At 47.5% G+C, this 27,334-nt stretch overlaps 4 protein-coding genes and 1 long non-coding RNA gene across 21 annotated transcripts in view; 3 read left to right on the top strand and 2 right to left on the bottom strand.

Moving 5' to 3' along the window:
- Positions 1-4,115, top strand: part of clrn1 (clarin 1) — a 4,807-nt gene extending 692 nt beyond the window's left edge. Inside the window, exons 2-5 of one of the 4 annotated variants that reach the window (XM_046388308.1) lie at positions 499-889; positions 1,811-1,990; positions 2,785-3,078; positions 3,831-4,115. In XM_046388308.1, coding sequence (XP_046244264.1) covers positions 637-889; positions 1,811-1,990; positions 2,785-3,050 — 699 coding nt within the window. In that variant the 5' untranslated portion in view covers positions 499-636 and the 3' untranslated portion in view covers positions 3,051-3,078; positions 3,831-4,115. Of the gene's footprint in view, positions 890-1,810; positions 2,529-2,784 lie in introns of all 4 variants that reach the window. The other 3 variants (XR_006843289.1, XM_046388307.1, XM_046388309.1) reach the window with 3 other exon arrangements.
- A 320-nt stretch (positions 4,116-4,435) lies between these two features.
- mindy4b (MINDY family member 4B) lies at positions 4,436-11,685 on the top strand. 7 transcript variants are annotated; one of them, XM_046388213.1, is made up of 15 exons: positions 4,436-4,889; positions 5,096-5,270; positions 5,427-5,536; positions 5,681-5,736; positions 5,867-5,888; positions 7,409-7,552; positions 7,977-8,096; positions 8,177-8,265; positions 9,157-9,322; positions 9,404-9,469; positions 9,547-9,617; positions 10,277-10,349; positions 10,426-10,602; positions 11,120-11,300; positions 11,387-11,685. In XM_046388213.1, exons 3-15 carry the CDS (start codon positions 5,519-5,521, stop codon positions 11,527-11,529), a joined length of 1,326 nt encoding a protein of 441 aa, XP_046244169.1. In that variant the 5' UTR covers positions 4,436-4,889; positions 5,096-5,270; positions 5,427-5,518; the 3' UTR covers positions 11,530-11,685. The 7 variants fall into 7 exon arrangements, with proteins under 7 accessions (XP_046244169.1, XP_046244171.1, XP_046244176.1 ...); XM_046388215.1 differs by having other exon boundaries at positions 5,486-5,536; XM_046388217.1 differs by lacking the exon at positions 4,436-4,889 and having other exon boundaries at positions 5,136-5,270; positions 11,120-11,296.
- eif2a (eukaryotic translation initiation factor 2A) lies at positions 5,644-26,654 on the bottom strand. 2 transcript variants are annotated; one of them, XR_006843284.1, is made up of 17 exons: positions 26,532-26,654; positions 25,338-25,407; positions 25,184-25,255; positions 24,883-25,001; positions 24,524-24,623; positions 24,340-24,422; positions 24,054-24,127; positions 23,829-23,973; positions 23,606-23,722; positions 23,292-23,448; positions 22,940-23,024; positions 22,522-22,854; positions 22,164-22,277; positions 21,934-22,047; positions 21,735-21,800; positions 21,492-21,624; positions 5,644-5,675 (listed from the first exon to the last, which is right to left on the bottom strand). XR_006843284.1 is itself a non-coding variant. In XM_046388179.1 (16 exons), the coding sequence occupies exons 1-16, from the start codon at positions 26,644-26,646 to the stop codon at positions 21,559-21,561; spliced, it is 1,830 nt and encodes a 609-aa protein (XP_046244135.1). In that variant the 5' UTR covers positions 26,647-26,654; the 3' UTR covers positions 20,810-21,558. The 2 variants fall into 2 exon arrangements, 1 of the variants encoding a protein (XP_046244135.1); XM_046388179.1 differs by lacking the exon at positions 5,644-5,675 and having other exon boundaries at positions 20,810-21,624.
- On the bottom strand, positions 11,715-14,358 carry tsen34 (TSEN34 tRNA splicing endonuclease subunit). Of its 3 annotated transcripts, none has more exons than XM_046388294.1 (6): positions 14,250-14,358; positions 13,696-13,767; positions 13,229-13,501; positions 13,017-13,137; positions 12,631-12,921; positions 11,715-12,373 (listed from the first exon to the last, which is right to left on the bottom strand). In XM_046388294.1, exons 3-6 carry the CDS (start codon positions 13,490-13,492, stop codon positions 12,186-12,188), a joined length of 864 nt encoding a protein of 287 aa, XP_046244250.1. In that variant the 5' UTR covers positions 13,493-13,501; positions 13,696-13,767; positions 14,250-14,358; the 3' UTR covers positions 11,715-12,185. The 3 variants fall into 3 exon arrangements, with proteins under 3 accessions (XP_046244250.1, XP_046244249.1, XP_046244248.1); XM_046388293.1 differs by lacking the exon at positions 14,250-14,358 and adding an exon at positions 14,104-14,227; XM_046388292.1 differs by lacking the exon at positions 14,250-14,358 and having other exon boundaries at positions 13,696-14,080.
- LOC124058788 lies at positions 14,363-17,741 on the top strand. Of its 5 annotated transcripts, none has more exons than XR_006843294.1 (8): positions 14,367-14,499; positions 14,598-14,685; positions 15,622-15,730; positions 15,834-15,969; positions 16,080-16,250; positions 16,450-16,591; positions 16,938-17,107; positions 17,181-17,741. It is a non-coding gene; the product is annotated as an uncharacterized LOC124058788 (long non-coding RNA). The 5 variants fall into 5 exon arrangements; XR_006843296.1 differs by having other exon boundaries at positions 16,080-16,169; XR_006843295.1 differs by having other exon boundaries at positions 14,363-14,499; positions 14,601-14,685; positions 16,080-16,591.
- Positions 26,655-27,334: the final 680 nt, after the last annotated feature.

Below are 27,334 nucleotides of genomic sequence, written 5' to 3' on the forward strand. Positions count from 1 at the left end.
CAGATCCAACGCATCGTTTCTACTGTTGGTACTTCAGGCGGAGTTTCATTCTAATACATTTGTAGCTTCCTGTTACTTCAATAAAAATGTTAAACATTTAAATGAGTGTTTCTCGTTCCGCAGCACTTGTGTCAGTACTTTTACTGAGGTATCTGTACTACTGTACAGTGTACTGCATACGAGCAGTCAGATATCAACCACCCGAGACGATCACCTCAGGTTTTATTAAACTGATCCTGCACCTAAAGACACTTCATTCACTGCGCATGCGCTCTGAAAAGCATATTTTAATCTGACAAGATGCGGTATAAATCAAAACGAAAACACTGAAATAGTACCTCATATCAGTACTTAGTGTACTCAGTTGTGTTCCATCACTGTTCTCTCCGGAGGGGGGCGCCACCTGACCTCCATATAACCCGGTCACTTACTGTGTGTGTGTGTCTCTGAAACCTGACCCCTGGTTGCCATGGTGACCCGCTGTTGGACTCGGAGCAGCAGCTCGGCTCAGTGTGCGTCCTGTGCTCGGAGGTGGAGACTGTGGGGGCTTCTGGGGGGACGATGCCCTGTTCTGGTCCTCCTCCGGCCCCTGCTGCCTGAGCCCCAGCCCTCCTGCGTCCCTCCATCCGTGCCGCCATGCCGAGCCGACAGAAGCAGCTCATCTTCTCCATCTCCGGCCTCTTCGGCTTCTCCTGCGCCCTGACGGCCGCGGTGGCCACCGGCCTGCCCTTCTGGCTCAGCGGGACCGTGCTGTGCCGGACCGGGGCCGAGCTGGTCAACGCGTCTGGACCGGAACTGGACAAGTTCCTGGGAGGCCTGAGCTACGGGCTCTTCCACGGCCAGCGGGTGAAGCAGTGCGGACTGGGAGGGAGGCCGTCCCGGTTCTCATGTGAGTGCGCACCCGTTCACATCACTCAGGTGAAACACACGCAGTGACGTCAGCAGAGGCAGGTAAACACGTCGGGGCTCACTTTCAAAGCTTATTCTGCAGACCAGAGTTACGCTGAGAAGTGTCGGCATTACGGCTGATCCGGGATCAGCAGGTTGTGACCTCACCTGTCCATTCATTATTCAGAGCATCAGTGAATTATTCAGCGCGTCTCTGCACAGATCTGATCTGAGATCAGACAGCACTTCCGCACTGCGCTGCTTTCACTGCACCGTGAGAAAACTGTAAAACAGTTTAACTGTAAAAAAGTGTTTCTTGTGTTTTCCGATTTTAACAATCAAACAAATGACTATTTGATACGTCACATCCTGAGGAACGTGACTTCAGCGTGTGTCAGTGTGTCAGCTTCAGTGTGTTAACTAATGAGGGATCATGAAGCGACACGAGACGTGTCGGTTTGACAAACACATTTCAACTCATTTGTTGTTATTATTCTGTTTTTTTGGGACCGGAATAAATAAGGACAGACACACTGGAATCGTGCGGATGAACTTTCTGAAGCACCGTCAGATTCTCCCGGTGGTTAGTCCGTGCGGAGGCCGAGGCTGAGGCTGAGGCCGAGGCTGAGGCTGAGGCCGAGGCTGAGGCTGAGGCTGAGGCCGGACCAGCGCGGGGACCTGGTCCCAGTTAGCGAGAGCAGCCGTGCTTCACTAACGAGGTTTCTGCCTGACCGGATCAGGACTGACTGTCCGAGCCGAGACGAGGAGGAACAAAGCTGCTCTGTTCCCGCACTCAGTCGGCAGCGGGTCTGGTCCTCAGGGGCGTCTGCAGACATGCGCACAGCAGCTCTTTGTGGTCACGTGCGGGTGGTCACAGGGGGCTCAGACTTCATGTAACGCACCGTCTTCTTTCTCCTCCCAGTCTTCCCAGACCTGCTGAGCGCCATCCCAGCGGGCCTCCATGTCACCGTCATCTTCTTCTGTGGTGTGGTGATCCTCTTCTCCTCGGTGGCCACGGGCTTCTTCTTCTTCAACGCCTTCGGCAGACCGTACGAGACGCTGCAGGGCCCCATGGGACTTTACCTGTGGACCTTCATCTGCTGTGAGCACACACATCACCTGTCACTGTTACTGACGCCCATCCAATGGAAGCACACTGCTGTACAAGTACACAAGAGATCCAGTATTAGTACTGTAAATACTACTTACTACCACAAGCAGCCCGAGTAGGAAGTGTCAAGGCCAGAATACGGTAAACACCGAGCAGCTGTTGCGAACAGACGTCCATGTTCCCCTCAGGACGAATGAATGGTCCTGTGCCACCATCAGGTCAGAGCTTTGCCAGCTCCCCGGTGGCCCTCAGCGGGATCAGCAGGGACAGGAAGTGGAGGGTTTGGTTTAAATTGGATTGAAGGGGATTTAGAGACAAACGGCCAGTGACAGTGTGTGTTGTCTGATAATAGCTGCAATTACAGAAACGGAGACCGAGGCAGGAGAGTGCGAGCCGAGGGGAAACCGAAGGAGGGGGCACCTCCCCATCTCCACCTGCTCCTAACCTGAGTCTGCATTTACAGGCTTTCGTTAGGCAGCCGAGACAGAAGCCGTCGACGTTCAGTTTCGCAGCTCACCTGACACGTGAGGTATGAGTCTGCAGGTTTTTCTGGAAAGAGAAAGTTTAGCATATCAGGTGAGCGACTATCCTCGGTTTCCTGCCAGCTTAGCCAGTGAGTGAACCTGAATGAGGGGGTCCAGGTGGGCGGGTGGCAGCCGCTTAATGTGAGCAACAGGAAGTGCTGAGGTGACAGACAGGAGCTGCTTATGATTGGCTGAAGACTGACAGCTGAAGTTCACGTCCTGTTGCGGGTACCTGAAACACAAACTCTGCTCGTCCCGCAGGTCTGTGTAGCTGTCTGGTGATGATTCTGTTTGCGTCCGAGGTGAAGCTCCGCCATCTGTCCGATCGGATCGCCAACTTCAACGAGGTGAATTTCGTCTTCCAGACGTACAGCGAGTGCTACGACCGCTGCTTCTGGCTCTTCTTCCTCATCTTCCTCCTCCACGGACTCAACTTCCTGCTGATCCGACTGGCAGGAATACGGTTTCCCTTCCAGGAAACCAAAGAGTCCGACCTGAGTGGGGGTGCGGCAGACCTCATGTACTGAGGACACCTGAAGTGTCTCTCAGGGACAAAAGACCCACAATACTCATCACTTCCTGTCTGAAAAACAGAGAGAAACTGGATGTTGTTTAACATATTAGAAGATTAGTCTACAACTAACGAGTAGTTTCATTATTGATTATTCCACAGATTTTTTTTGATCAGTCAATTGAAGGTTTCAGCTATAAAATTTCATAAAGGAGTGAAAAATGTCCACAGTTGAAGGTGACGTCTTCTGACATCGTGTTTTGTCCCAAAACCAGAGTGAGTTTAGTGTGATACAAAACCACAGACTGTATCTCAAGATGGACGACATGTAGCTCAAAAGTGAAGCCCAAACACCTGGACGCCCCCTGGTGGCTGGCTGCAGTACAGCTCATAAGCCCCTCCCCCTCCATGTTAGCAGATGGGACATGAGCCAAAATGAAAACTCAAAGTACACATCAGATAAATTTTTCCTGAAGATGGTTTCTGTCACTTCAGGTCATTCTTATCATTCTGGTGTTTGTTCAAGAGTTCATTTTTCTGAACAGTTTGGTTTTATTTAAATTAGTTATTTGGTATAAAGAGGGGTTGAAACGCCATGATTGACAGCTGAGTGTTGCTCCTGATTGGCTCAGATGGGCGTATGGGTGGGAGCCTCCTGATCACTACTGCACAGACTCTGGCTCCAAATGACGTCACCAGATGGCAGCACTCGTATCAGGGATGTTCGGGCTTCACTTTTATACAGTGGGAGGAAGTGACGCGTCGGCCATCTTTACATGTCAGCATATAAAACAAAGAAAGCGAGCAAAGATTCACGCTTAAGAAGAACAGACACTGCTATTAAAACCTGCCATATCTGATCAATCAATAGCTAATGCAGTCACTTTGACAATAAATACATCATTATACATTGTGAAAACTTTTTTATAGACTTGAACGTAAAATGGTTCTTTCACACTTTAATAACAGATTTGAAACCTTTATTTTACCATCAGTTTTACTGTTGTATATTTTTGTAGTCTGTCCATGCTTGATATATAAAAACATGTTTTTTGGGATGTTTTATGCCTCATGCATGTCATGGATTAAATAAAAGAAGTTGGTAACTTTATTCATATAGTTAAAGTATGTTTTGTCATGTAAGTTCTGATTTTAACACCTTGATGCGTATGCGGCTCCTTCTTCAGTGTCAGTAATAATCACAGTCACAGCGAGCTCCTGTTTTATTTTATGAGCTGTACTGCAGCCAGCCACCAGGGGGCGATCCAGGAGCTGTCAGCGGTTCACACTATGCTTAAAGGTGATGACATGTCAGTGTTTGTTTCTAAAACCATCACTTAATCAGCGCTGTGGGTGAGACGGTTGTTTTGTCCTCCTCGTCCAGAGTTGGCCACGTCTCTGTGAGTCTTTGGACTGAGACGTTGTGTTTGGTCTTCTGGACTTTGAAGGAGGCGGATAAGACAGTCTAACGAGGCCTCTCTTCATCTTGTCCCCCGCGGTGACACAGACACTGTCTCATCAGGAGCTTTGAATCTGGACATGCTGACAGAAGAGAGTGAATCAAACAATCCGGTCTGACAAGGACCTGGATCCTCCTGTGAAGAACCCGACCACGAGGTCCCGCAGGGGGTCAGTGTCGTGTTGTTTCCATCGTGTGTTTAATGGTGGTGTCTTGTTCAATAGGACGACCAATTAAAGTCCAGGATTTCATCCGGAGGCTGGCAGACTGAGACTCAGCTGGACCTCCTTCAAACTGTCGGACGTCTTCACATCAGACCCACCTGAGAGAATCTGGACTGATTTTACCAGAAAATATTTGGAGAAAAAATTAAAGTTGGAATCAAGTTAAAATCAGGTGCTTGAGGAGCTCAGTGTTGATAAGTCGTTACCATGGTGACGCGATCAATGTCCAATGGGATCGTTCGGGGGACTTTGTCAGTGAAAACCAGCCAAACATGTTTTTATTTCTTTATAGATCAGATAAAACTTATCTTGTAGAGTTAAAGCACTAATGTAAGATTAAAGTTTGAGTGTGATGTTTGTTTTCTGCTCGAGTCACAGGAATTCAGTTTGTGGCTGTTTGGTGCCTTGAAGACACGACTGAGGGCAACAGGAACACACCAGCTGCGGCGTGCTGAGACCTGATTGTGTGCGTGTGTGTGTGTGTGTGCGTGTGTGTGTGTGAGATAAAAAGCTTCCTGTCACTCAGGTGAAGCTTCACTCTGATCGGCTGCAGGTAAGACATCACGTCCACGAGCTCCACTGATTTCCCGCGTTCAGTCTCGGCTCTTCGTTGTGATTCATGTTTTTTAAAAAAATGAAAATCAACCAATTTGTGTTCATTTGCTGTTTTTGATTTATTGATCTGAAGCATTTCCAATATTTTGTTTAGTTCCATGTAAAGCGGGATCAGGTGATCTGGACCTTCTCCTTCACTTTGTGCTCCCTCAGAAACAAAACCAGTTCAACAGTGAATCCAGGAAGATGAGCTCGGAGCGGCAGGTGGGAAGCGCGTGCTGACGGACGTAAACGCACGCTGTGCTGCACCTTAACAACACGTTTCCTCCTTCAGTGCGACCTCCATGTGCTTTCAGATGTGTTAGCATCTGCTCGTATGTGTGTGTGTGTGTGTGTGTGTGTGCTCAGGGGGATTCAGAGCTCCAGCAGATCCTGGTTCAGGTGTCTGACCTGCAGCGCTCGAGGGAAGTTTCACACACACATGATGGATTGATTGGTCGTTATGATTACAGTATCTTTAATTAGTGATCAGTTCACATTTTAATGACGAATGATTTGTTGAACCAAAGATTAAAGATTTGATTTTCTCTGCAGGCTGAAGTCCAAACATGAGCTCGTGAGTATCTTTCTGTACGTCAATACGTAAACCTGAGACTGAAACGTCATGCATCTACAAGTCAATACAACAAGCCGTGCTTTTATACTGAAATATTTATCCACGTGTGCGTCTGCTCTTTCCTGTCAGCGCGATGATCAGCGAGTCCCTCTGCAGACTCGGAGATTTGAATCTTGTGCACACTTTGACTTGTAGCTAACAGCGGTTCCGTTGTTGTGTGTGTGTTCTCGTCACGATATGGACTGAAGTAACGCGTTTCCGTTCAGAAAATACTGAGAAAATATTTCAACAATGCAAGTCAGTTATCATAAGTTTTCAATAAACTTTAAAGCGAAGCCAGAAGGTTTATTTTCCACTTTAGCGCCCTCTGCTGGCAAAGTGAAGTCGCTTCCTTTCAAAGGAAAAGTTCACATTTTTCTCTCCCACACCAACACTCTCACGTCCTTCTGTACGGGTCGTGTGTGCTGAGCGCGTCCGACGGGACCTTCATCCCCCCTCCTCCCCCTCCTCCCCCTCCTCCCCCTCCACAGTCTTCCAGTGAACTTGATGTTAATTGGTTTGTGTGTCGGTGGGGGAGAAAGCGACCATCAAACGGATTAATGAGCCGATGATAATCCAGCTCCGACTGAGCGCCCCCTGCTGGCCCTGATGCTCCGCTGCACTCAGGTCAGCTTTCAGCCAGAGTGTTTGTTTCACAGAATCTGATCCTGCAGCACACACACACACACACACACACACACACACACACACACACGCACTCAGTGTTTGGTTTCACTGGTGAGCTGATGTAGCTGCCTGCTGCTGTTGGAGCTCAGTAGCAGTTAGTCCTGCTGTAGTTATTGTGGTACTGGTACAAATCCTGCAGCTGCATCAGGCTGCTAACTGCGGCAGCGTCAGGTGCAGCCGCAGTGCTGTTGGTAGTATTACTGGTGGTACTGAGCAGCGTCAGTAGCTGCTGGGGATGACAGACTGCAGGCTGGACTACATCGAGCTGCTTCAACAGGAAGTCAACAAGAATCCTGACGTGAGTGACGACGCTTTGCTCTTTGTTTCCTGATTCTGTCACACAAACTCATCACGTTGTATCAAGAAACTTTTCCCGTTAAAATACTCTTCGCCACAACACGTTCAGATAATTTCCTGTCAGAGAAGCGTTTCCTGTTACGACATGGTGGCTGGATGAGGACTTGCTGGGAGGCGAGTGGATGACCTGAGCTGAAGTCTCTCATTAAGTCCTGCTTCCTGCTTCGGGCTGAGACGCGGCGGGTGATCTCGTTTTCAGTAGGCGCACATTAAGGGGCCGAGTGGCAGGTCACCACGAGGAGGCCGCCTCCACCCGAGTCCAGCTCATGTCGTTATCGAGTCTTTCTGACTCGTCATTCGGTCAGTTGTGTCTGGTGTGATGACCCGTAAAACAAATCTGTAAAATGTTTTTGAATCCGGTCAACTGGTTCACTCTGCTGACTGCAGCCCGGACTGGTTTTCTTCAGGTGTGCTCAGGTGTTTCCTCCTCTCCTCAGAGACTGGTGGATGTGGGGAAGGAGGAGGAGCAGGAGGAGGCTCCTCCACCCTGCAGGAACCTCCCACAAGTCTGCTCCATCCCCAGGAGACTGGTCATCTCCCCGGGCCTCGGAGGAGCACCAGTCACCCCTCAGCTGACGGAGGTGAGGCTGATGACTGTCTGTCTGACTGTCTGTCTGTCTGACTGACTGTCTGTCTATCTGACTGACTGTCTATCTGTCTTGTCTGTCTGTCTGACTGACTGTCTGTCTATCTGTCTGTCTGTCTGACTGACTGACTGTCTGTCTATCTGACTGACTGTCTTGTCTGTCTGTCTGTCTGTCTGACTGACTGTCTTGTCTGTCTGACTGACTAACTGTCTGTCTGTCTGTCTTGTCTCTCTGACCGTCTGTCTGACTGTCTGTCTTGTCTGTCTGACTGTCTGCCTGTCTGACTGATTAACGACCTGTCACGACGTCCGACCCGAGGGTTCGTGTCTCCGTGTCTGGGACTGACGGGTGCAGCACTTTGTTTTCTTGTTGGCTCTTTGTGGGTTTGAGTGTTTCCTCGCTGTGGTTTCATGTTCAGAGCCTGCGCAGAGTTTTGTTCGGAGGAACGTTTCACGTCTTCAGCTACGAGTGGAGGAAGTCTTTCTTTCAGTTCAGAGAGCCGGACTCGGAGCTGTCCTACGCCCTGGAGACTGACAAGGTGAGAAACTACAGACAGCTTCACACGCTGCATCAGTGCTTAAGGTGTGAGCCTCACCTGGCCAGGTGTGTGTGTTTCAGGGCGGGGCTCGGGCCATTCAGATGGTCGTCCAGGCTCGTATCATTAAATACCTGCTGTTCATCCGCCAGAGCGGCTCGGACCTGCGCAGGTGAGGACAGGGTCAGGGTCATTCTTCATTACAGGATCCTGTTGGACATGTCCACAGCGAAGACCATCCGTCCAACATGACACGTGACACGGCAGACTCCACGGACAGACTTTAATGGATCACTTTGGTTCATTACGACTTTGATTCTGTCACTCTGTCCCTCATTTGATCAACATCGTCCCAAACAGCTGATCTGGGACACGGTGACATCACAGCTCACAACCTTTTACCTACCGTAAATGCTGTGGTTGTGGGCACAGTTTTTTCTGTGTATTGAAGGATAGTTACTGACATTTCAGGTGCGCACACAAATGATGTGTAAATAAAGTCCGTCCATCCCTTTCCTGAGGCTGACCCACGGCGGCGTGAGGCTTCACTTATGTCCACTGACCTCCAAGCCTTTGCAGTACACAGCAGTACTTCAAACAGAACTGCATGTGAACACGCTGGCCCACCAAACCCACATGTCCTTGTCTTTGTCACGAGTTTCCACTCTGAGCTCTTTCTGGGTGTCTGAGCTCACCTGGTCCTGAGAGGCCCTGATGTTCTCCTAAACCGCCTCCCACTCTGCAGTACGTTGGCTATTTGTGTACACGGACGAGTTCGTTCATGTGCGGTCAGTACATGTAGTTTGTGGGCTTTATGTCCCCAGAAACGTCCATGTGGACCCTCACAGTCGTGGGCAAGTGATGACACCTGCGTAACGTGGATCTTTGTTTCTGCACAGGCTCTTCAGGTGCAGTTTGAGGCCTGCAAAGGCAGCACATTCTCACTGTCCCACAGCTGAGTGTGAGAACCTCAAACAGGAAGAGACGTTGGCCTTCAGACTCTTCATCATCACCTTTCAGACGTGTTTTCAGATCAGACTCTCACCCTCCGTCATGTCTCCAGTCTGTGTGACGCAGGACTGAGGGACCAGGACAGGGCGTTGGCGGCAGCCTTGTCTGACAGCCTCTGGTTGGCCGGCCAGGAGGTCAGTGCCACCGTTACCTTGGTAACCGAAGACTACTGCATCACGCCGCACCTGGACTACAAGCTGGACAACTTCACAGAGAGGGTAAGGCCCAGCTCAGACTGCGATGTTTTCAATGAAGGCTCGATGGCGTAAACGTCCACCTGCCGTCCGACTGTCTTTCAGCTGCAGCTGTTCACGTTCAGCAAGAAAGAAGACGTCAGGAAGTTCATCCTGGAGCACATACAGTGTGTGAGTTTCAGCCAAAGCTAAACCTGTCAGAGTTTTCCTCAGCAAATCAGTGAAGTCCACTTCTGTTTCTGTTCCAGTTTAAAGAGGAGGGGAGCCACGGAGTCATCCTGTTCCTGTACAGCCTCATCTGCTCCCGCACGGTCGACAGGTAACCACACTGAACCCTTCAGGTGGTGTTAGTGCCCCCTACAGGCGGCAGCGCTCATCACACCCTGCAGGCTCGCACAGCTGGACACAGCTGGAGCCATCATGATACAGTTACCAGCCTGACTGCAGCTGGTCCTCTGCCAGCAGACGCAGTGACTGACACGTCAACAAGGAAGTGACATTCTAAGGACGCTTTGAAACGGCAAACCGTCTGAAGACCAATAAAGAAGAAGAATCAGCTTTATTGACAGTATATAATATTTTAAATATAATATATTTTTACACACACACACTGAATTCGTCTTCTGCATTTATCCCATCCTTAGTTGAACACACACATGCAACACCCGGCAAATTACATGCAGTGAAACACACACAGGAGCAGTGGGCAGCATCAAGCGCCCGGGGAGCATATTGGGGGGTTAAGTGCCTTGCTCAAGGGCACATCAGCCGGCTAATGGAGGGGTGGAGCATTTTTTTGCATTAATCACTCCACCACACCCAAATTTTTCCTGCCCGTCTGGTGGGGGAATCGAACCGGTGACCCTCCGATCACAAGCCGCTAGGCCACGGCTGCCCCAGACGACTATAGTAAAGTACAAACTTGTGATATGAGCTGCACAGGTTCCTGACGTGTTGTCATCCTGCTCTTCCTCACAGGCTGAAGGAGGATCTGGACTCCAGCACGTCCCACCTGCTGCACCTCAGCCTGGGGAACTTCGTCTGTCGTCAGGTAGGAAGCAGGAAGCAGGAAGCTCGTGTTTCTAGCTGTGAGAACTTGCAGTATCTCAGCGTCCTCCTTCCTGCAGGCCCTGCTGAACCTGCTGCTGACCGGCAGGGCCTGTCCCAACGTCTTCAACGGGACCGTGTGCTTTGGGGAGGACGGCCGGCCTCTGGAGCGCCCCCTGCAGGGCGTCCTGTCTCGCAGCGACGTGGGATATCTTCACTGGAGCCGAGAGCAGATGGAGAGAGGCAGACTGCCACTGGTACAGCCATTTTATTGTTTCTACTACGACTGCAGCCACTGCGCCGGCTGCTGTCCCTGCTGAGGTGGAATTACTTGTGTGGCGCAGCGTCCGTCTCTCTGACGGCCGAGTTATAGATCAGGGTCTGGTTTCACCAGAGGAGCGTATCCTATGTGATCAGGTCGTGTCGTGTTTGTTTACATGCGGGTGAAAGACTATTGATCACGTGACATCATTCATTAGCTGTTGGCACGTCTGCTTTTCCACCTGAATATTAATGGTTCTTTTCATTAAAGTGTTATTTTTATGAACCTGGAAACCCCCTCTGGAGACTGAGGCCAGCATCGCAAAGAGCCTGGACTGCCCAATCACAGCTCGGTCTGTGTGGAGTCTGAAGTTCTGTGGGGGTTCACGGGGCCAACCTGAGCCCCAAGCCACCTGATTGGTTGATGTAACTCCTGTCAGAAAGTCTGCGCAGACGGAGAGGAAGCGGCTTCCTGTCCGGGCAGCCCTGACCCGGTCCCTGTCGTGTCTGCAGGTGGGCAGCATGCTGAAGACCCCCAGGTTTCCGGTGTGGCTCTGCTGCATCAACGGCAGCTACTCGGTGGTGTTCAGTGTGAACCGCTCGCTGCTGTCCGACTGGAAGATGGAGCACATGTTCCACCTGTACTACTACAACGGCCAGAAGTCGCAGCAGACCACAGCCAGACTGACTGTAGGTGAGGACCCGCTGAGACCCACTGAGACCCGCTGGTGTCTCTTCTTGTCTAATCCAGAACCTGTCTGTCTCCTGCTTGTCGTGCAGACACTCACTCTCACCACTGGGAGGCGTCGTCCACAGACTCCGACGGAGACCCAGAGAAAAGGTTTCCTTCGCTGGAGATGACCATCAGGACCAAGTGGGAGGGGGCCGTGATAGACTGGAACGACACGTTACCTTTCTACTGAACACCTGACAGGAAGCCGATTGTTCGCGACGATGTGACGATGATGAAGAGGCCCGCAGCAGCAGAACCGGATCTCCTCTGGTTTTCAGTGTTTGTTTGTCGTTTAGATAAATTTAATACTTTTAAGACCAAAAATAAATTGAAGACTCAGTCATAACAAGTTATCAGCTTTATTTCAGGGAGTGATTCTGCCCCCTGGTGGACACATCACATCACAACCACAGTGATCATACTGACTTATCCCAAACTATTATCTGTAAATCATGTTTCAAAACATCCAGCAGTTTTTCAGACCGTCTCTTCAAAGTATCACACCTTTCTCATACTGTCTTCCCCTCATCCTCATGTCATATTTTTCTTCAGTGTAGCACAACTGAGAGCTGATCCAGGACTGGTTTTCACACAACTGAAAGGTTTTAAGTGAAATCCTGGAACAAAAGTAAACCGTCTGAACCGTTTTCTCTGTTCGTTAGAGCACGCAGAGAGGCGCTCAGCTTCCAGTCCCGGCGATCCTGTTCTGGACTCACCTTCAGGTCCTTTTCTTTCCCGACAGACTGAAGTTGTGTGTATCCTGAAACACCTTTTGGAGCCACGTCGGCCTCCCACCAGTGAAGACACTTTGATTTATTTATGCTGACCGAGAACACGTCGTGTCCCCTAAACCATCCCGCTCCACTGTAACGAGGTGTACAGAACTCCTCCGTCCGGACCCGGCGAGCACAGCAGCACCGTCTTCTTCACGTTGGACCCGAGACGAGTCACGGCGAGGACGTCCAGCAGACACACGGACTCATCCAGGGCCAGACAGACGGCGATGAAGTGAGCGTGGTAACGGAGAGGATCGCCTGAGGAGGAGACGCAAACATGTCGGACACATGCGACAAAACAGCTGACGTCTTAATGACATCTTTTATTTCACTAATCTTTCACTTGTTCTGTGTAATGTTGTCAATTTGCTGTTTTGTCCCTCAGAGCCTCCGTACCTCTTTAAGGTGTGAGCCTTAAGTGAGTCGGGCATCGAACCGACAACCTTCTGATTAGATGACAACTAAAACTACAAAACTGAACACTTTTAACTGTGAAACCTGGACCATGCACTGACCTGGATATACCAGGAAGTCTCCTCCAAATTTCCCTGCTGAGGTCAGGTAGAAGCCCCGCTCCCTCAGGTCTCTGAACACCTGGTACCTGGCGTTGCAGCGTGGGCCATCCTGCCCTCTGATTGGCCAGTCAGCCTGCAGGAAGGCCCGGGCCTCGGGACAGTACGTCAGCCCCGCCCTCGCAGTGCTCAGCTGGACTGCCAACGCCGACTCTGGGAAGGTAAAGCTCCGGTCCAGGGCCTCCAGGCGGCCCTGTAGGGCCTCATCTGGGGCCTCAGCTCCAGACTCTGAACCTGCGAGGACCAGAACCAGGACCAGGACTGTTAAATCAGCTTGCACGTTCAGACGAAAGCACTCAAACCTGCTGATGTTTAACAGTCAGTCTCACCTGTGTGTGATGAGGTCATGGCTCGGAGCAGCGCGGACTTCCTGTCCTCCAGAGCGAGGACACTCTGCTCCTCATAACTCCTCCGTTGGTCCTCTTTGTGTTGCTCCACCCCTCCTCCATCCTACCCACAACGACAAATCAGAACTGACGAGTGGACCAGGCAGGGCTGTCACTGACCCAGCTGAAGCCCGCTCAGCAGCAGGTGAACTCACCTGGTTACCGGCCGGGAAAGCAGCAGCAGCGCGCCGTTCGCTCAGCAGTCTCTCCTCCTCTGGCAGCAGCAGTAACGGTCGGCCCAGTCGTCCGTTCTGTCGGGGGGTTCGGGGCAGCGAACCCAGCAGCGCCCCCACCAGGCCCTGAGACCTCACTGCCCGCAGGTCCTCCACCCTCCACAGCAGGGGGGCCGCGTCACACAGACTGACCCCCACAACGTGAGACGAGTCTGCGCGCTCTTCGCTGCTGGGAGGCTCGTCCATCACCAGACCCTGTGGAAGATCCGTAACCGTGTTCAGCTGATCGGATTATTCATTACCAATACGTCAGTCTGACGGAGCTGCGTCAAACACACACCTGCTCCACTGCGTGAGGTTCACCTGTACAACCTGTGACAGTCACATCGGTCCTCGAGCAGTTCACAAAGACGAGCTTCTGCAGTTAAAAAATGTGTAAGCTGCCTTACCTGATCAGGTGTCCGTCTGTGTCCCGTCGGTTTACACTCAAAACCAGTCGAGGATCAACGACATCGATCAGTCTGTAACAAACCCGTCAGTTACTGTTTCAGAAGCGCAGTCGGCCCACCAGTCAGCCACTAAGCTTTTAACGTTAGATGTTTTGTTCTGCTGTGACTGCACGTGTTTCCTGTCACGCGCTCCACGACATGCCGTAAACCGGTCCGGCGGTAGTTTTTACTGGAATTATAAAAACTTCAACAAAACAGCGACAAACATGAAACACGACCACCAGAACGACTTACGGTGGCCGGGAAGCGCAAACCAACATTACAAAATGTGAAACACTTTCACAACGTTTGAGACAAATTTACATTTTAGAAAACAGTTTTACATATCATAAAACAAAATTACATTACCAAAACAAATTTACAAGTTCCGAAACAATTTTACATTTCATAAAACAAATTATCATCACGCGAAACACTTTTACAAACGCCGAAACAAATTTACAAGTGGCGAAACACTTCTACATTTTCAAAAATCAACCGGAAAGGGAATGTACCAACTGTGGGGTTGGACCGGAAGTGATGACGGGGAGCGGCCAATACGAATTGTTGTCGTTGATGGAGTTCACGGCCATCCAAGATGGACGGCGATAGAGTGAAGTTTTGTCCGTTCTGTGGACAACGTGGGCCGCTTAACGCGGTTTTGCTTGTCGTGCGGTCAGTCTTTAGAGTTTTTAATTAGCGTGGACCAGTCGGAAGGACCAAACGCGCGAGGGCCATCTCACCAGCCGGATAAAGCTAAACAAAGTAAGTGTAGCATAGCAAGTATGTCAGTGAACGTGAATAGCGCTATTGGTTAGCGGCTGTTAGCTTTCTATTTTGAAACGGAGCTTTGTTCATTTCAGCAGAAAAACATGGTCCATCACATCAGCAGGTCCTGGAGTACAGAAACTCCAAGTCAAAAGAGCGTCGGTCCAAGAGGAAGACGTCCAGGTGGGTGAATCTGTTTCATGTTAGATTTTTTGTACAGACTGAATTAAGTTAAAAAGAAAACTTAATATCTTTGAGCGGGCTTCTGTGTGTAGATTTTAGACGCTTTGCTAACGCAGCTGGGCGTATGAGTAACGATCTGGAGTGTAGCTTATCGTCATGTGTGGCTCACTGTGAAACTGTGGTGGCACAAATCAGACCGTGGAGGGACACCACATTCTCCGTGATGAATGGCAAACACAGTAAAAACATAATATTTTATATGTCCTATGTGTAATAGATGAAATTTACCTTATCTTTGCATTTTTAGATGAACATTGTTCCAAATGGAACTGATTTAAAACCTCTGAGAGGGAAAACGCTCTCGTTATTTGTAGACCCAGAAGTAGAAGCACGTGATGTACTCAAACAAGCTGTCCAGAAAGGGAGAACATTTAACAAGGACATGCAAGAAGGACCGTCCTTGTCCTTTTGAGTCCACACTGCTCAGAGGTGGCCCATGTGCCAGACTCAGCAAAGCCATTCAAACTGGCTGAATATAACAAGCAGCTAGGGAGGCCATACTGCAGGGTCAGCTTTTTCGTTTACCCTGAAACACATTTTAAAGGAGGTTAGTGGATCTCACCATTCAACATTTTCACACATTTTAGATTCTCTACTGAAGGATGTAAATACAGTATCCACATGATCTGCTGATTTTTTGTTTTTACAGCAGTGGATGAAACCTCACACTGATTCTCAGATTGTCATCACAGCTGAGTTCAATGGAGCTGACACTGTGCTACACCCATTATTTAGTTTTTCTAATATCTTTTTATGTATGAATATATTTATTGATTAATCTATGACAGAACTGACAACCTTTCACCACTGATATGGTGAGGGAAGAGTCATGGAAGCTGTTACAAATTGTTGATAAATGTATGTGTTTCCTCTCAGGTTTTTGGACCACAAAACCAAAGTGCTCCCAAACACAAACCCTTTTCTGATGCTGAGGAAATGGATCCACCAATGGATCCACAAATCCAGCCAAGACTTGTTGCTACAGGTAAGTAAACAATGACTCACATAATTTCTGTTTAATCCATCAGGAAGAAATCTGTGTTTGTAAGATGTGCAGCATATTCTGAAACCTGTGACATGCTGGTCAGATTTACAGATGATGCTGGTGTTTTTGAGGAGGGAGTCGAAGCAGAGAATTTTTAACCCTGCTAATGAAACACCTGAAAGACCGTCCCATTTTTGATGGACCAGAGGGACATCAGTTCTTGGTCTACAATGCAAATGGTATGCATAGGGTTAGATGTGTACTGCACTAATGGTTGGTTAATATCTCAATATCTTAAAGTATTTAATGTACTGTATGTTTTAATTTTGCAATATGAATTCATTCACAGCCGTTAGGGAGGACGAACACTTCCTGGCAGGAAAGATGATCGCAGTGTCCACATGGAGGTCCAGGACCTCATTTCCTGTCAGAAGATCTTGTATGTTATCTTGCTGGCCTTCATTCACATAAACAGTTAATTTAACAGCTGATGCAGAAAGAGGGGAAAGCTTTGTGAGAGGTGAGAATAGCATAAAGCTGCAGTGTGGTAGCTTTTACATCCTGTGGTGCTTTAGGACAGTTTTACTTCCTACATCACATACACAGAATTGGCTTCATTTTGATAGGGTAGGGTTACACCATGCTGCGTATGTCACTGATTAACAACATGCAAGGATATAAAGTACATACAGTTATGTACAGTTGTGTCTGTCTTTCAGAGTGAGAATGCTGCTTTACTGGATGCTCTGCAAGGACGAATCGCGAGACACTGCACAAGTTACGGACAGCAGGCTGTCTGGGACGTGTGGCAGACCACCTCCCATGATGTGTTATTGACCGGAACTCATCTGTAATTCACAGGTAAGATCATATTTTTATTGATGTGATTTTCTTGGTATGAAATTTTTGTCACTGTGACAACATTTGTACCATAGTGTGAACTGATAGCCTGTGTGATGTCTGTCTGTCTGGCCATTCCCTGCCTTGTGCCAGTCTGTAAATGATCAGCCACCTCGTCCTCTGTGTCATTCGTCCAGGTGTGCTTCTGTGTGTTATTTGTGCATGTTGTAACGCCTACCTTGCCTTACATTTGTTCAGGTGGATTGTAATTTTCTGGAAGAGAACCTCTAACAGTTTTCTTCAGATTATTTAAAAGCAGTTGGCACCACACAGCAGTGAAACAGTGTTTGTGTTCACTCTCTTTCAGCCCTTCAGTTTGTCACGGCACTAAAGCAACACCCGTCTTTGCTGGCCCGTCCTGAAGCCACTCTGAACAGCGACTCGTCTAACCTGACCTCAGCCCTTCAGGTGGGAACAGGAGACTAAAAGAAAGTCAAACCTCGGCCTGCTGGGCAGACCGTCTCCTCGATTGTGAAGGTTTGTATGTTTTTAAACTTGGAAAACCACATTACCATGGTATATCTGAACATTTAACATTTTTCCTTTGCAGAAGGCGAGGCTGCTGTGTCTGTGGAGGATGTTTGCAGCTGGGCTGACATCACTTCCTCCTTCTGGCTTGGAACCACTGCCACAAACAGTTCCTGGATGACTCTCCATTCCCAATGGCAAATACATGTTCAGACTTGTTGAAAGTACCACTCTGAGATTCATACAGTGTGTTTATGGACTTGGCTTTTTATAAGCCACATGACTGGATGACTCCGGGAGCTTGGACTCTAAAAATCTTGTTTGTTCTTTGTTGCTGTTGTCATTGGTGCACCTAAAGGTGCAGTAGCTTTTGTTAACGGGGCTTTTAAAATGTTAAAAGTATGTGAGCTTGTTTTTTTTTTTGCTCAAACTGTTGTCTGTTTATGAATCACTGCTTTACATTTAGAATGAAAGAACAAACAAGTATTTCAAGAGATTTTGTTTTCCATACAAAAATGTAATAAGTGCTCATTATTTTGCTTTTATTATTCATGTTTCTCACTTTGAAATAATTAAGCTGTGGGTGACAAATTCACACACTTGGTGTACATGTTCCACTATTACAATAAACCTCTCTTCCATCCACAGTTGAGCAGCTTCTTTCAGTCTTAGATACAGTTCAGTTGCAGTACTCTGGCTTCTTCTCCATGGCTAAGTCTACGTACTCCTGCATGTTTGCGTCCCCACATGGAGCTCTGGTCAGGCGAGCCTCAGGAAAGGCAACCACTTCAGCCTGTTCAATTTTAAATCCACAGTCTCTGGAGCCAAACCTATGTTGGACATAAAACATAATTACATTCATTTAAATTAAAGGTAGAAGGAAAACAAATACAAGCATCAATCTATCACCACAGTATTACCTGTGTGGCAAGTAGTACACTCACTGGACATGATGCTGTCCTGGAGGGGCGAATCCTGTGACTGATCCACAGTGTGACACACTCATCCAAGTCCTTCTGAAGAACATCACCAAAGCCACATCTCAGCAGACACTGATGCTCATGACTCCCATTGAAGTACCCCGCGTCTCTAAGGTCTGCCAATGGCTCCACCCAGAACTGACGCTACAGAAACTGATAAAATAATAACTTACAATTTTCACCATATACAGTACATGTTTGAATGAATTAATGAAATCAAAGGTTACACAAAAAGACTTAATGAAGGACACTTACCTTCCCTTTCCGAACACGGACCACCAGGACTCAGTCCTCTGGTTGTTAGTGGATGAGCCATACATGTGGCTGGACGCCATGATCCCGTTCTCCGTGCCGCAATCAGTCCTCAGTCGCACACAAGACAGAAAATAGTGAGCGAGCACACCTGGGTCACGATCTGTCGGTCCACATGCACTTTACGTGAAAATCCATCCAGACAGCCTGAAAGAGCCAAACCGAGCGGCGGGCCGTGCATTTGGTACCTGGGCCTTCAGAGGGGACATACCTGACTTAGTCCACCTCTTAATACAACCACTATCACGTCGCACTTATAAATAAGAAAACATCGATACTATCCAAAAACACATGTTGCGTGTTGAGGATAATTAACACTATTAATACAACAAGAAACAGTTAAGACAACTCCAAACCTCTATACTACAACCACAACTGAGCCATGTACATCATCCGGAACAGTTCAGAACTGCTAGTCGCACTTGTCTGTGACTTTTGCTCTGACCGACCAATCAGAGGACGGAAGAATGCTGACGTATCCCGGGAAGCGTCACAGCGAGGATTCTGAAATCTGATTGGTTAAATAAACAGTCAATGGCTAATATAGTCTAAATTGCGTAGGCCAGCACTGCTGATTCTGAAGGCCCTGGGCAGATTAGACTGACATGGCAACACATAGAGGCTGAAATCTGATTGGACAAAAATCGGACATCCACATACACGTACTGGAAAAGGTGCAGCCCAGAGACATGCTAAGAAATAATAATAAACTGTTGGGAATAAATTAATACAATTTCATGGAACAAATATTAGAATTTAGGCTGTAAAGTGTAGGTCAGTGCCAGCAGAGAAGGCCTTGCTGGTCCTGGCAGCCCGCCACGGGTTCACTTTCACCATAACACGTAATTCTGACCTGTGAAGTTACACACCATGGCACGGTCAAAAACCGTATGGATTCCCCAGCGTGCGCCACTACGCTGATTAACCCACCTCCCTATATAGACTCAATCCATGGCCTAAATAGATACTGCCACCTACTGGCAAAAATGCGTACAACACTTATGAACACAGAAAATGACCAATAGGGCTGCTACAGGTCCCATTGAGTGGTATGTTCTTCTGACAAACCTTGTGCGCGCTCGAGGACCCTCGAGGATTGAGCTCCCGTAGCAAATTCATCACGTGATCCCTCTTCACTCACAGGTTGTACTTTTGTTTGAGTACCTGCCACATCATGCGGTAGCCAAACAGCATCATTCAGTTTGCTTTTCAGAGACCTCAAACTGATATGAACACCATGTAAACATGGCATCATGTCCGCGATTACAGCGTACGACTGTCCCTCATTAAAATATCTTAGCACTGCTGCAGCATATCTGGTCCTTCCGACTGGTCCACGCTAATTAAACACTCTAAAGACTGACCGCACGACGAACAAAACCGCGTTAAGCGGCCCACATGTTGTCCACAAAACGGGCAAAACTTCACTCTTTCGTCGTCCATCTTGGATTACCGTGAACGCCATCAACGACAACAATTCGTATTGACCGCTTCCCGTTATCATTTCCGGTCCAACCCCGGAATTGGTACATTCCCTTTCCGGTTGATTCTTGAAAATGTAGAAGTGCTTCGCCACTTGTAAATTTGTTTCGGCATTTGTAAAAGTGTTTGGCTTGATGTTAATTTGTTTTACGAAATGTAAAATTAATTTGTTTCGGTAATGTAATTTTGAGCCTGCCGCTCGGCTGTGTGTTTGATACAGACACCGTCACATCACACCAGGGCGGGGCTTCACGGATCACAACAAGAGTAGTTGAACTCAAGCCCGCGCCCCGCTCACTTTAGCCCGCTGAGAACCAAGAAGGAGCGCACACAGAAAAAAGAAACGCAGGCAGAAAAATCTGCCAATAGGAGCGCAGAAAGCTCTGAGTGACAGCAAAATCAACCAATAGAAGCTTTTAAAAATCCCTGCGTTTAGTCTCACAGATTGAGTGATTCTTTTTTTTCAGAAAAAGTCTCAACTGAAGATAGTTTAAAAATGTAATTTGATATGATTATTTGTATGACATAAAATATTTTCTTTAACTGCAGATCATTTCCATTAATTTTTTTTTATTTGATTGTATTTTTTGTTGTTTCAAGAGATCAACGACATTTAGTCTACAACACTTTAACAGAAAATCTAAGATGCTTGAAGCAGCAAATATTCGTACTTTTCTTTATAAAAAAAAATGTTCCTTTTGAGGTTTCATCTGCGTGCCAGTCTTCATCAGCTGTCAACATCATCATTATCATAACTGCTCTGCTGTATTTAAATAATATAGAATAATATATAAAAAAATATAATAATATATGAAGCAGAACATTTAATTCCTGAATATAAACGTTCTAACTGACCCATATTTGCTTCCTGTGTTGAATGAACCTTACAGGCCAGAGTTTCCTGACCATCAGATGTAAATTACTCAGCACCACAATGTGAGTCAATAACAAAGAGTTTATTGGAGTTGAACTCAAACCTGTGAACTAAAGTTGTTGCCCCAAAGCAGTGACGTGTGGAGATGAGGCTTTTATTTTGAAAGGATCATTGTCTTCAGGCTTCAGTAGCTGTACAGATGTTGCATAGCAACAGGGCTTCAATGGGCTGGTTTTGATACAGTGTCTCTGTCTCTCTCTCACACACACACACACACACACACATCTGGTTCACTGTGTTAAAGGAACATTTCAACATTCTTGGAAATTCTTAAAATGTCAGAATGTTCATTTGAAAAGCTGATTTCTGACAGTCCTTGGTTCTTTTCTTTAGGTTCAGTTTTTCTGTGACACACACTGCTGTCCTTTGATTTTTTTCAGTAAACACACACACCTCAATTTCATCTCACATTTCCCAGAATTCCTTTAGGTATCATCCACAGACAGAGGAATGGACTGATGCTCTCAGCAGCAGGCGGGTGAATGAAAACAGAACGCAAACCAGTTCAATCAGTTCATGACTGCGGGAGACGTGGCCCCACCCCCTCATGCAAACCTGCCAGGTGAAAACGACTGAGGAAACTCAAAACATTTCAAGGGGAAAATACAGAAACAGAAGCCTTCAGTCTCTTAAAGTCCAACAAAGATAACTGACACACACACACACACACCGGTACTCTCTGTACTGTGTGTGTGTGAGTGCGCAATGCATTATGGGATTGAAGACGGGGCCTGTCGCTCCTGCAGCGCCCTCTACTGTCTGATCTGCAGCTCCTCCAGCTCCTTCAGCAGCTGATCTTCCTTCTGTATCTTCTCCAGCTGAGATAAACACACACACACACACCTCATTAAAAAGTGCCTGATACACACCTGATCACCTTTTACTGATCGTTAATCAGTTGGTTAGTGATTGTACTGAATGAGGTCACCTGGTTTTTCTGCAGGACTTTTCCAGACGCCTGCTGATCCTTCAACTCCTCGATGGCTTTAAGTTTCTGAAGGACACAAACGCATCACTGACACACTGACCAATCACAGCTCAGAACACAACATATCACACCTGATGTTTGGAGGGAATTACTGAAAACTCTCCAGCTCAGTGGATTTACAGGCTCTTCTTCTTCTCACCTTCTTTAAGTTCTTTATCTTCTTGTCAGTCTCTGGGTCGCCACTGCTTGGCTCTGATTGGCTGTTGCTGACAGGGGCGGGGTCAGATGGAGGCTCAGGTTCAGGTTTTGCCTCCTGCACAATAATGTTTGAAAAAAGCTTAAGTCATGTCAGTGTGTCTGAACGTGACCCTGACAGGCTGAATGTGACAGGAAACTTCAGAGGCATCTGATTGGTTAACATCAGCTCACCTGTTTAGCAGCTTTCTTGGCCTCTCGTTTCTTCTGGTTCTTCAGAGCTGATTTAGAGAGACTTTTCTCCCCCGAAGCACCAGGACGCATGTTCTGAGGAGGCTCCTCCTCATGCTGACACAGACAAACACGGTCAGACCTCTGCATCGAGTCCATGCTGTTTTATCTCTTATTAGAACTAATTTATTGTGCAGTGCCTCTAAAATACCCAGTGGTGGAAAGTAATTAAGTACATTTAGTCAAGAACAAAAGTGTGGCTCAACCTGAGATACACCTCAGAGGTCGCAGTTTCCTTTCTAAAGAGGGATCTGATCTAAACCTCCATGTGACGACCTGAAAACCTGCTCCGTCTCCTCACCAGTTTGGTGCTGGCTGTGGCCGGCAGGTGTCTCAGTGCAGGTGGGCGGTATGCCTGTGTGGGCGCGGCCTGCGTGGTTCCCAGCTCGCTGGCGGCCGCCTGGTACTTGACGGCTCGTTCAGGGAAGCTGCCGTCGGGAAATGACTGCCACAGGACCTCCCAGAGCTCTGAACCCGCCGGAGCGTCCCATTTGTGCAGCACAGAGCCGGTGTAGTGCCAGATCTTGTAGCCGTTGCTGACGCGCAGCCGTGGAGAACACGTCGCCGTGACGACGTGCTCGCCGTCAGGACACCAGGAGAAATGTGTGCTGTCAGGCGCTTGAGGTTTGGACACCTGGGTGGACAGACAGGCTGAAGATGATGAAGACTGAAAAGGTGCACAATAAACTACGGTTCTCGACAATAATGACCGCCCTCACCTGTTTGTATTTCTTCACATCCCAGACCTCCATCTGACCGCGCAGGTTCCCAAAACCAGCCAGAACCAGGATGTGACCCTGAGGACTGAAAACAGGACGTTTTAGGTAAAATGTGTCTGATTCATTTTGAACACCAGCAGAAGTTTACTGAACCTGCTAAGAGCTGAATTTGTGTAAAAACTGTCAAAGTTGCAGGTTTTCCGATTCACTTCAGTACAGCTGGAGTTTGATCTCTAGTGCACCTAGTGGACATCAGAGGAACTGCAGCTCTGAGGCTGCTGACTGCTTTCATCAACAGGACGTCGGGTAACGTGATTGATGCGGTAACCTGCCAGGACAGGTGTGTCCTCACCTGTAGTAGGCAGCGTTTCGTGGTCCAGTTCCAAAGTCGAACACGGGGTCACACTTCAGGTTGAAGACGGTGGCTTTGGCCGGCATGAAGCCGTACACCACGCAGAAGTCCGTGGAGTTCGGACTCCACACCACGTCGTAGATGGGACCGTTCTTCGCTGTTTCAAACATGGAAACAAGGATTTCTGTTAACCTGCTGCGTTTATGAACGGTTCAACCTGCTCAGTTTCTGGTTTGTGAAATAATATTCTCCTGAGACACGGCAGAACATGCAGGACTGATATTGACATGTAATACTGAGGTGTGAGTACTGACGCAGCTGAACCAGAGCCGTCTCTCCGTTGACAGCGAGGTAATGTAGCGTCTGCTCTCCATAGTACGAAGCTCCGGTTTTATCGACTTCAGTGCTCGCCGTCACCAGAACCGCAGAGGCTGAGAGGAAGAGGAAGAGCCGACAGGCACAGATTTATTCAAACCCGCACTGGAATGCTTTCATGCTCCGGCACTTTCAGGAGCAGAGCGAGTCCTGGTCTCCCACCTTTCTTGTTCCACTGCATGATGACTTTGTCGGCCTTGAAGAAGCTCTTGTTGGCGAGCGCAGCGGTGGGTCCTCCCAGCACCGGGTACTGATACAGGCGCACAAACGAAGGAGCTCCTTTACTGCCCGGGACGTAGACGGCTACCTGGAGAGGACAAACAGGACAGGAGGGCTCAGATTCAAACCTCCAGTTCTCTCTGCTGTTGGAAGGCTGTGATTGCTCACCTTGCTGGGTTGACCTCCAGGTGACAACACGAAGTCTGACACTTTCTGCATGTGAAGCTTGTTGGCGATTGTGTCTGAAAAGAGAAAAGCGCCATCAGCTTTTCACGGGACAGACAGGAAGTTCACTTCACTGGACGCTGGGTTAAAGACAACACGGCACTGCGGTCTGAAGCGAACATCTTCTCCTTCACCAGCAGTTCACTTCGCCTTCTGCTCGCCGAGCTTCACGGCTGCTGCTTCATTCTGTTCACTTTCAATTGTAATCTGCAATAATGTGGTTTCTCACTGAAGTCGTTGTTCTCGTAGAAGTGCAGCTCATTGTTGACGCTCCTCACACAGATCTTCTCATCGTCAGACCAGCTGGGACACCTGGAGCCAATCACACACACACACAGAGCACTGACCTGTGAGACGGCACACACACTGAAGCTGTCTGTCTCTCCACCTGTCTGTCTCTCCTTCACACTCACCAGGAGTCGACCTTCTTCTGATACAGAGCTTTGATCAGCTGACCGCTCCGTAAGTCCCACAGCTGGAGGTTAGCTTCACCCTGAGGACTGTTCTGTGTCTCTGCAACACACGCACGCACGCACACACACACACACACACACACACACACGCACGCACGCACACACACACACACACGCACGCACACACACACACACACATTTCTTAATCCGAGGTATGTTGTGTTATTTTAGGCACACGTAATTTAAAATCATTCAGACAGAATCATTAAACAGTTTCTATGAAGCTTCAGATCGGACATGTCAACCGCCTGTCTCGTCTCTGTCTCGTCCCTGTCTCACTGTCTCGTCTGGTGTCTTACTGTTGTACAGCTGCCAGGTGACCAGAATGTTGTTGAGAGGAGAAAAGTCCAGCAGAGACGTCTTCGGGAGGTCAAAGGTTGACATGATGGAGCCGTCTGAAGACTTCACCACAGAGACACTGAGAGACAGACGGGGAGAGAGAGACAGTCAGACAGACAGAACTTACATGACGTTAAATAATATTATTGTTATCATCTTTGCAGCCGTAGTTATTTTAGCTTGTTTTCTTCGTGTTAAACCACTGAGTTACGTTAAATCAAATGTGTTTATTATTATTGGAGTTTTGATTGACGTGATTACTTGTGTCCGTTGCACCAGCCGAACAGCGTCCCGTCTCTGCTGAAGGTGACGCACCTGCTGGGCCGAGAGTCCCTGAGACACAGACACAGAAAGCACCAGTGTGTACCTGTCCATCCGTCATCACACAGAGGCTAAGCGTGTGTGGCGTTTTTACCTGTGGAAGGCCGAGTGCGGCTCACATGTCGGAGGACCGCTGAGCAGAGCCGTTCCATCTGATGCTCGCACTGAACAACGACAGGAAAATTCAGATTAAGATTCATTTCACAAAGATACGAAACATGGAAACTGGTGAGGCTGAAGCAGGGACTGATCATTTCAACAATAATTCAATCAGCTTTAATGAGTCAGAGTGATTGATTAACACTCGGCTACAGAGCTGACAGCTGCAGGCTGGGAAGCAAATCAAACTGGATGCACATGAGACTTTTTGTCATTAGTCAGAGGAAATCACATAATATGATATTCAGTGAGACACAGCCTGATGATCTAACTTGGAAGATGAGTGTCAGATTTAATTAGGAAATGTATTAATGTAGAAATGGTTTCTCAAATGATCTGTGTCGCTCTTATAATTCAGTATACAGATAATCTCTGGTAGCCTCCTCTGTTACTTCTACCATCATTTAGCTTTACGAGAGCAGCCGCTTTACTACAGAGGTAGATCACAAGCTGGTAGACTTAAAAATAATCAGATTTTCATCTTTAAAGTTTGGTTTAACGTCGACTGCTAGAGGAGGATTATCACAGCCGAGCTGAGGTCTCTTCAACGATGTGGGCCGATCTCCTTAAGGAAATCTATTAATTAAAAGTATCCATGACTACCGACCGAAGTGCATGTCGCACTAAATTGTACTTAAAACATTACCTTTACCAACAAATATAATAAATGTTCAATTCGGTATACATGTATTCTGTCAAACAGCCATAACTTCAGTGGTTTTTAACAGTTAACTTTCAGGTCTTTACTTATTTACAGAATCCTGACCATGAGACAGCAGGCAGCGCGATCAAGTTTTAAAAAGTGATTTGTCTTACTGGACTGTCATTTGTGGATTTTGGTTACGCCGAACAAATACAAAGACTACATTGATTTCAATAAATTATGTCATTTAGTTTTACAATGCTTATGTATTTTCCTTAAATAAATCAAAAAATGATAGCGGATTTCAAACTGTGTTTGGCATGCTATTCATTCTACCACAAAAAAGTGAAGATTATCGGGCTCGCTGACATTTCAGTCCTGATATTTGACATTCAGGCGGAAGCCACAGCTGTTGGGAAGCATGTCACTGTAGCTATTTTTTAAAAACGACAACGACAAAGTTAAAAGAAAGCAGAAATGACCCACCTGCTAACAGCGGGGTGGGGGGCGCCATGTTTACGTGTGTAGGAAAAAGAAAAAAACGTGTCCCGGAAATGCGTAAAGGCTGCAGGAGGCGGGTCGCGCAGTGCCACATCAGCATACATCGGCTCTTTTCTTGAACACGTATTTTAAAATCAACGTTAGATATTAAATAAATGTTTCAGAGATCAACTGTGACGTTTAGTCAAATTAATGAATATTGTTTTAATAAATAAGAAAAAGATTATTAATAAATGTTTAAAATTGAGTGGTTTGAATTCCACATCTGCGTCAAGTTAGCATGAAAGCAACTGATAATAAGGTAACTTCCGTTTTCAAAGTAAAAGCGCGATGCGTTTTACTTGATGCACCACAGCAAATTTCATAAAATATACTGTTAGCAAAAATGTAACGCCTTAGAGGAAAATTTTAAACTTTGTACTGGCTCAGGGAAAAGATTCTTGCGAATAAAACATTCATCCATTATGATCACAGTATTTAGAACTGTGTCACACTTGTGAATGTCCAGTGTGTACGATTTAGAGGGATTTAGCAGTGTGGTTGCAAACGACAACCAAATGAACTCTTGCGTTTGGTATGTCTGCTCTGGATTGCCGTATGGTGGTGCAACATGGTGGACTCCTGTGGAAGAGGACCCACTCCTTCTGCAGGCATTAAAGGCCCAGTCTAAACACAACGATTCTTAATTTTAAAACATAATTATGAGTATTACATTAAATTTCTGCTGATAAATAGTCCGCACTCTGACAAATGAAATACAGATACATTTAACTATACACATTAAAGCA

Source organism: Scatophagus argus, chromosome 5, assembly GCF_020382885.2.
Source record: "Scatophagus argus isolate fScaArg1 chromosome 5, fScaArg1.pri, whole genome shotgun sequence".
Lineage (NCBI taxonomy): Eukaryota > Metazoa > Chordata > Actinopteri > Scatophagidae > Scatophagus > Scatophagus argus.

Bases quoted from the DNA above. Each gene is read 5' to 3' on its own strand.
- mindy4b (XM_046388213.1), top strand. The intron at 7,553-7,976 runs GTGAGGCTGATG...TTTCATGTTCAG, and splicing joins TCACCCCTCAGCTGACGGAG to AGCCTGCGCAGAGTTTTGTT. The intron at 11,301-11,386 runs GTGAGGACCCGC...CTTGTCGTGCAG, and splicing joins CACAGCCAGACTGACTGTAG to ACACTCACTCTCACCACTGG.
- tsen34 (XM_046388294.1), bottom strand. From the start codon at position 13,492: ATGGACGAGCCTCCCAGCAGCGAAGAGCGCGCAGACTCGTCTCACGTT. The intron at 12,922-13,016 runs GTGAGACTGACT...TGGTCCTCGCAG, and splicing joins CATGACCTCATCACACACAG to GTTCAGAGTCTGGAGCTGAG. The intron at 12,374-12,630 runs GTCAGTGCATGG...TCTCCTCCTCAG, and splicing joins AGACTTCCTGGTATATCCAG to GCGATCCTCTCCGTTACCAC.
- eif2a (XM_046388179.1), bottom strand. From the start codon at position 26,646: ATGCTGATGTGGCACTGCGCGACCCGCCTCCTGCAGCCTTTACGCATT. The intron at 23,723-23,828 runs GTGGGAGACCAG...TCTTCCTCTCAG, and splicing joins CATGCAGTGGAACAAGAAAG to CCTCTGCGGTTCTGGTGACG. The intron at 22,278-22,521 runs GTGAGGAGACGG...TGTCTGTGTCAG, and splicing joins CCACAGCCAGCACCAAACTG to CATGAGGAGGAGCCTCCTCA.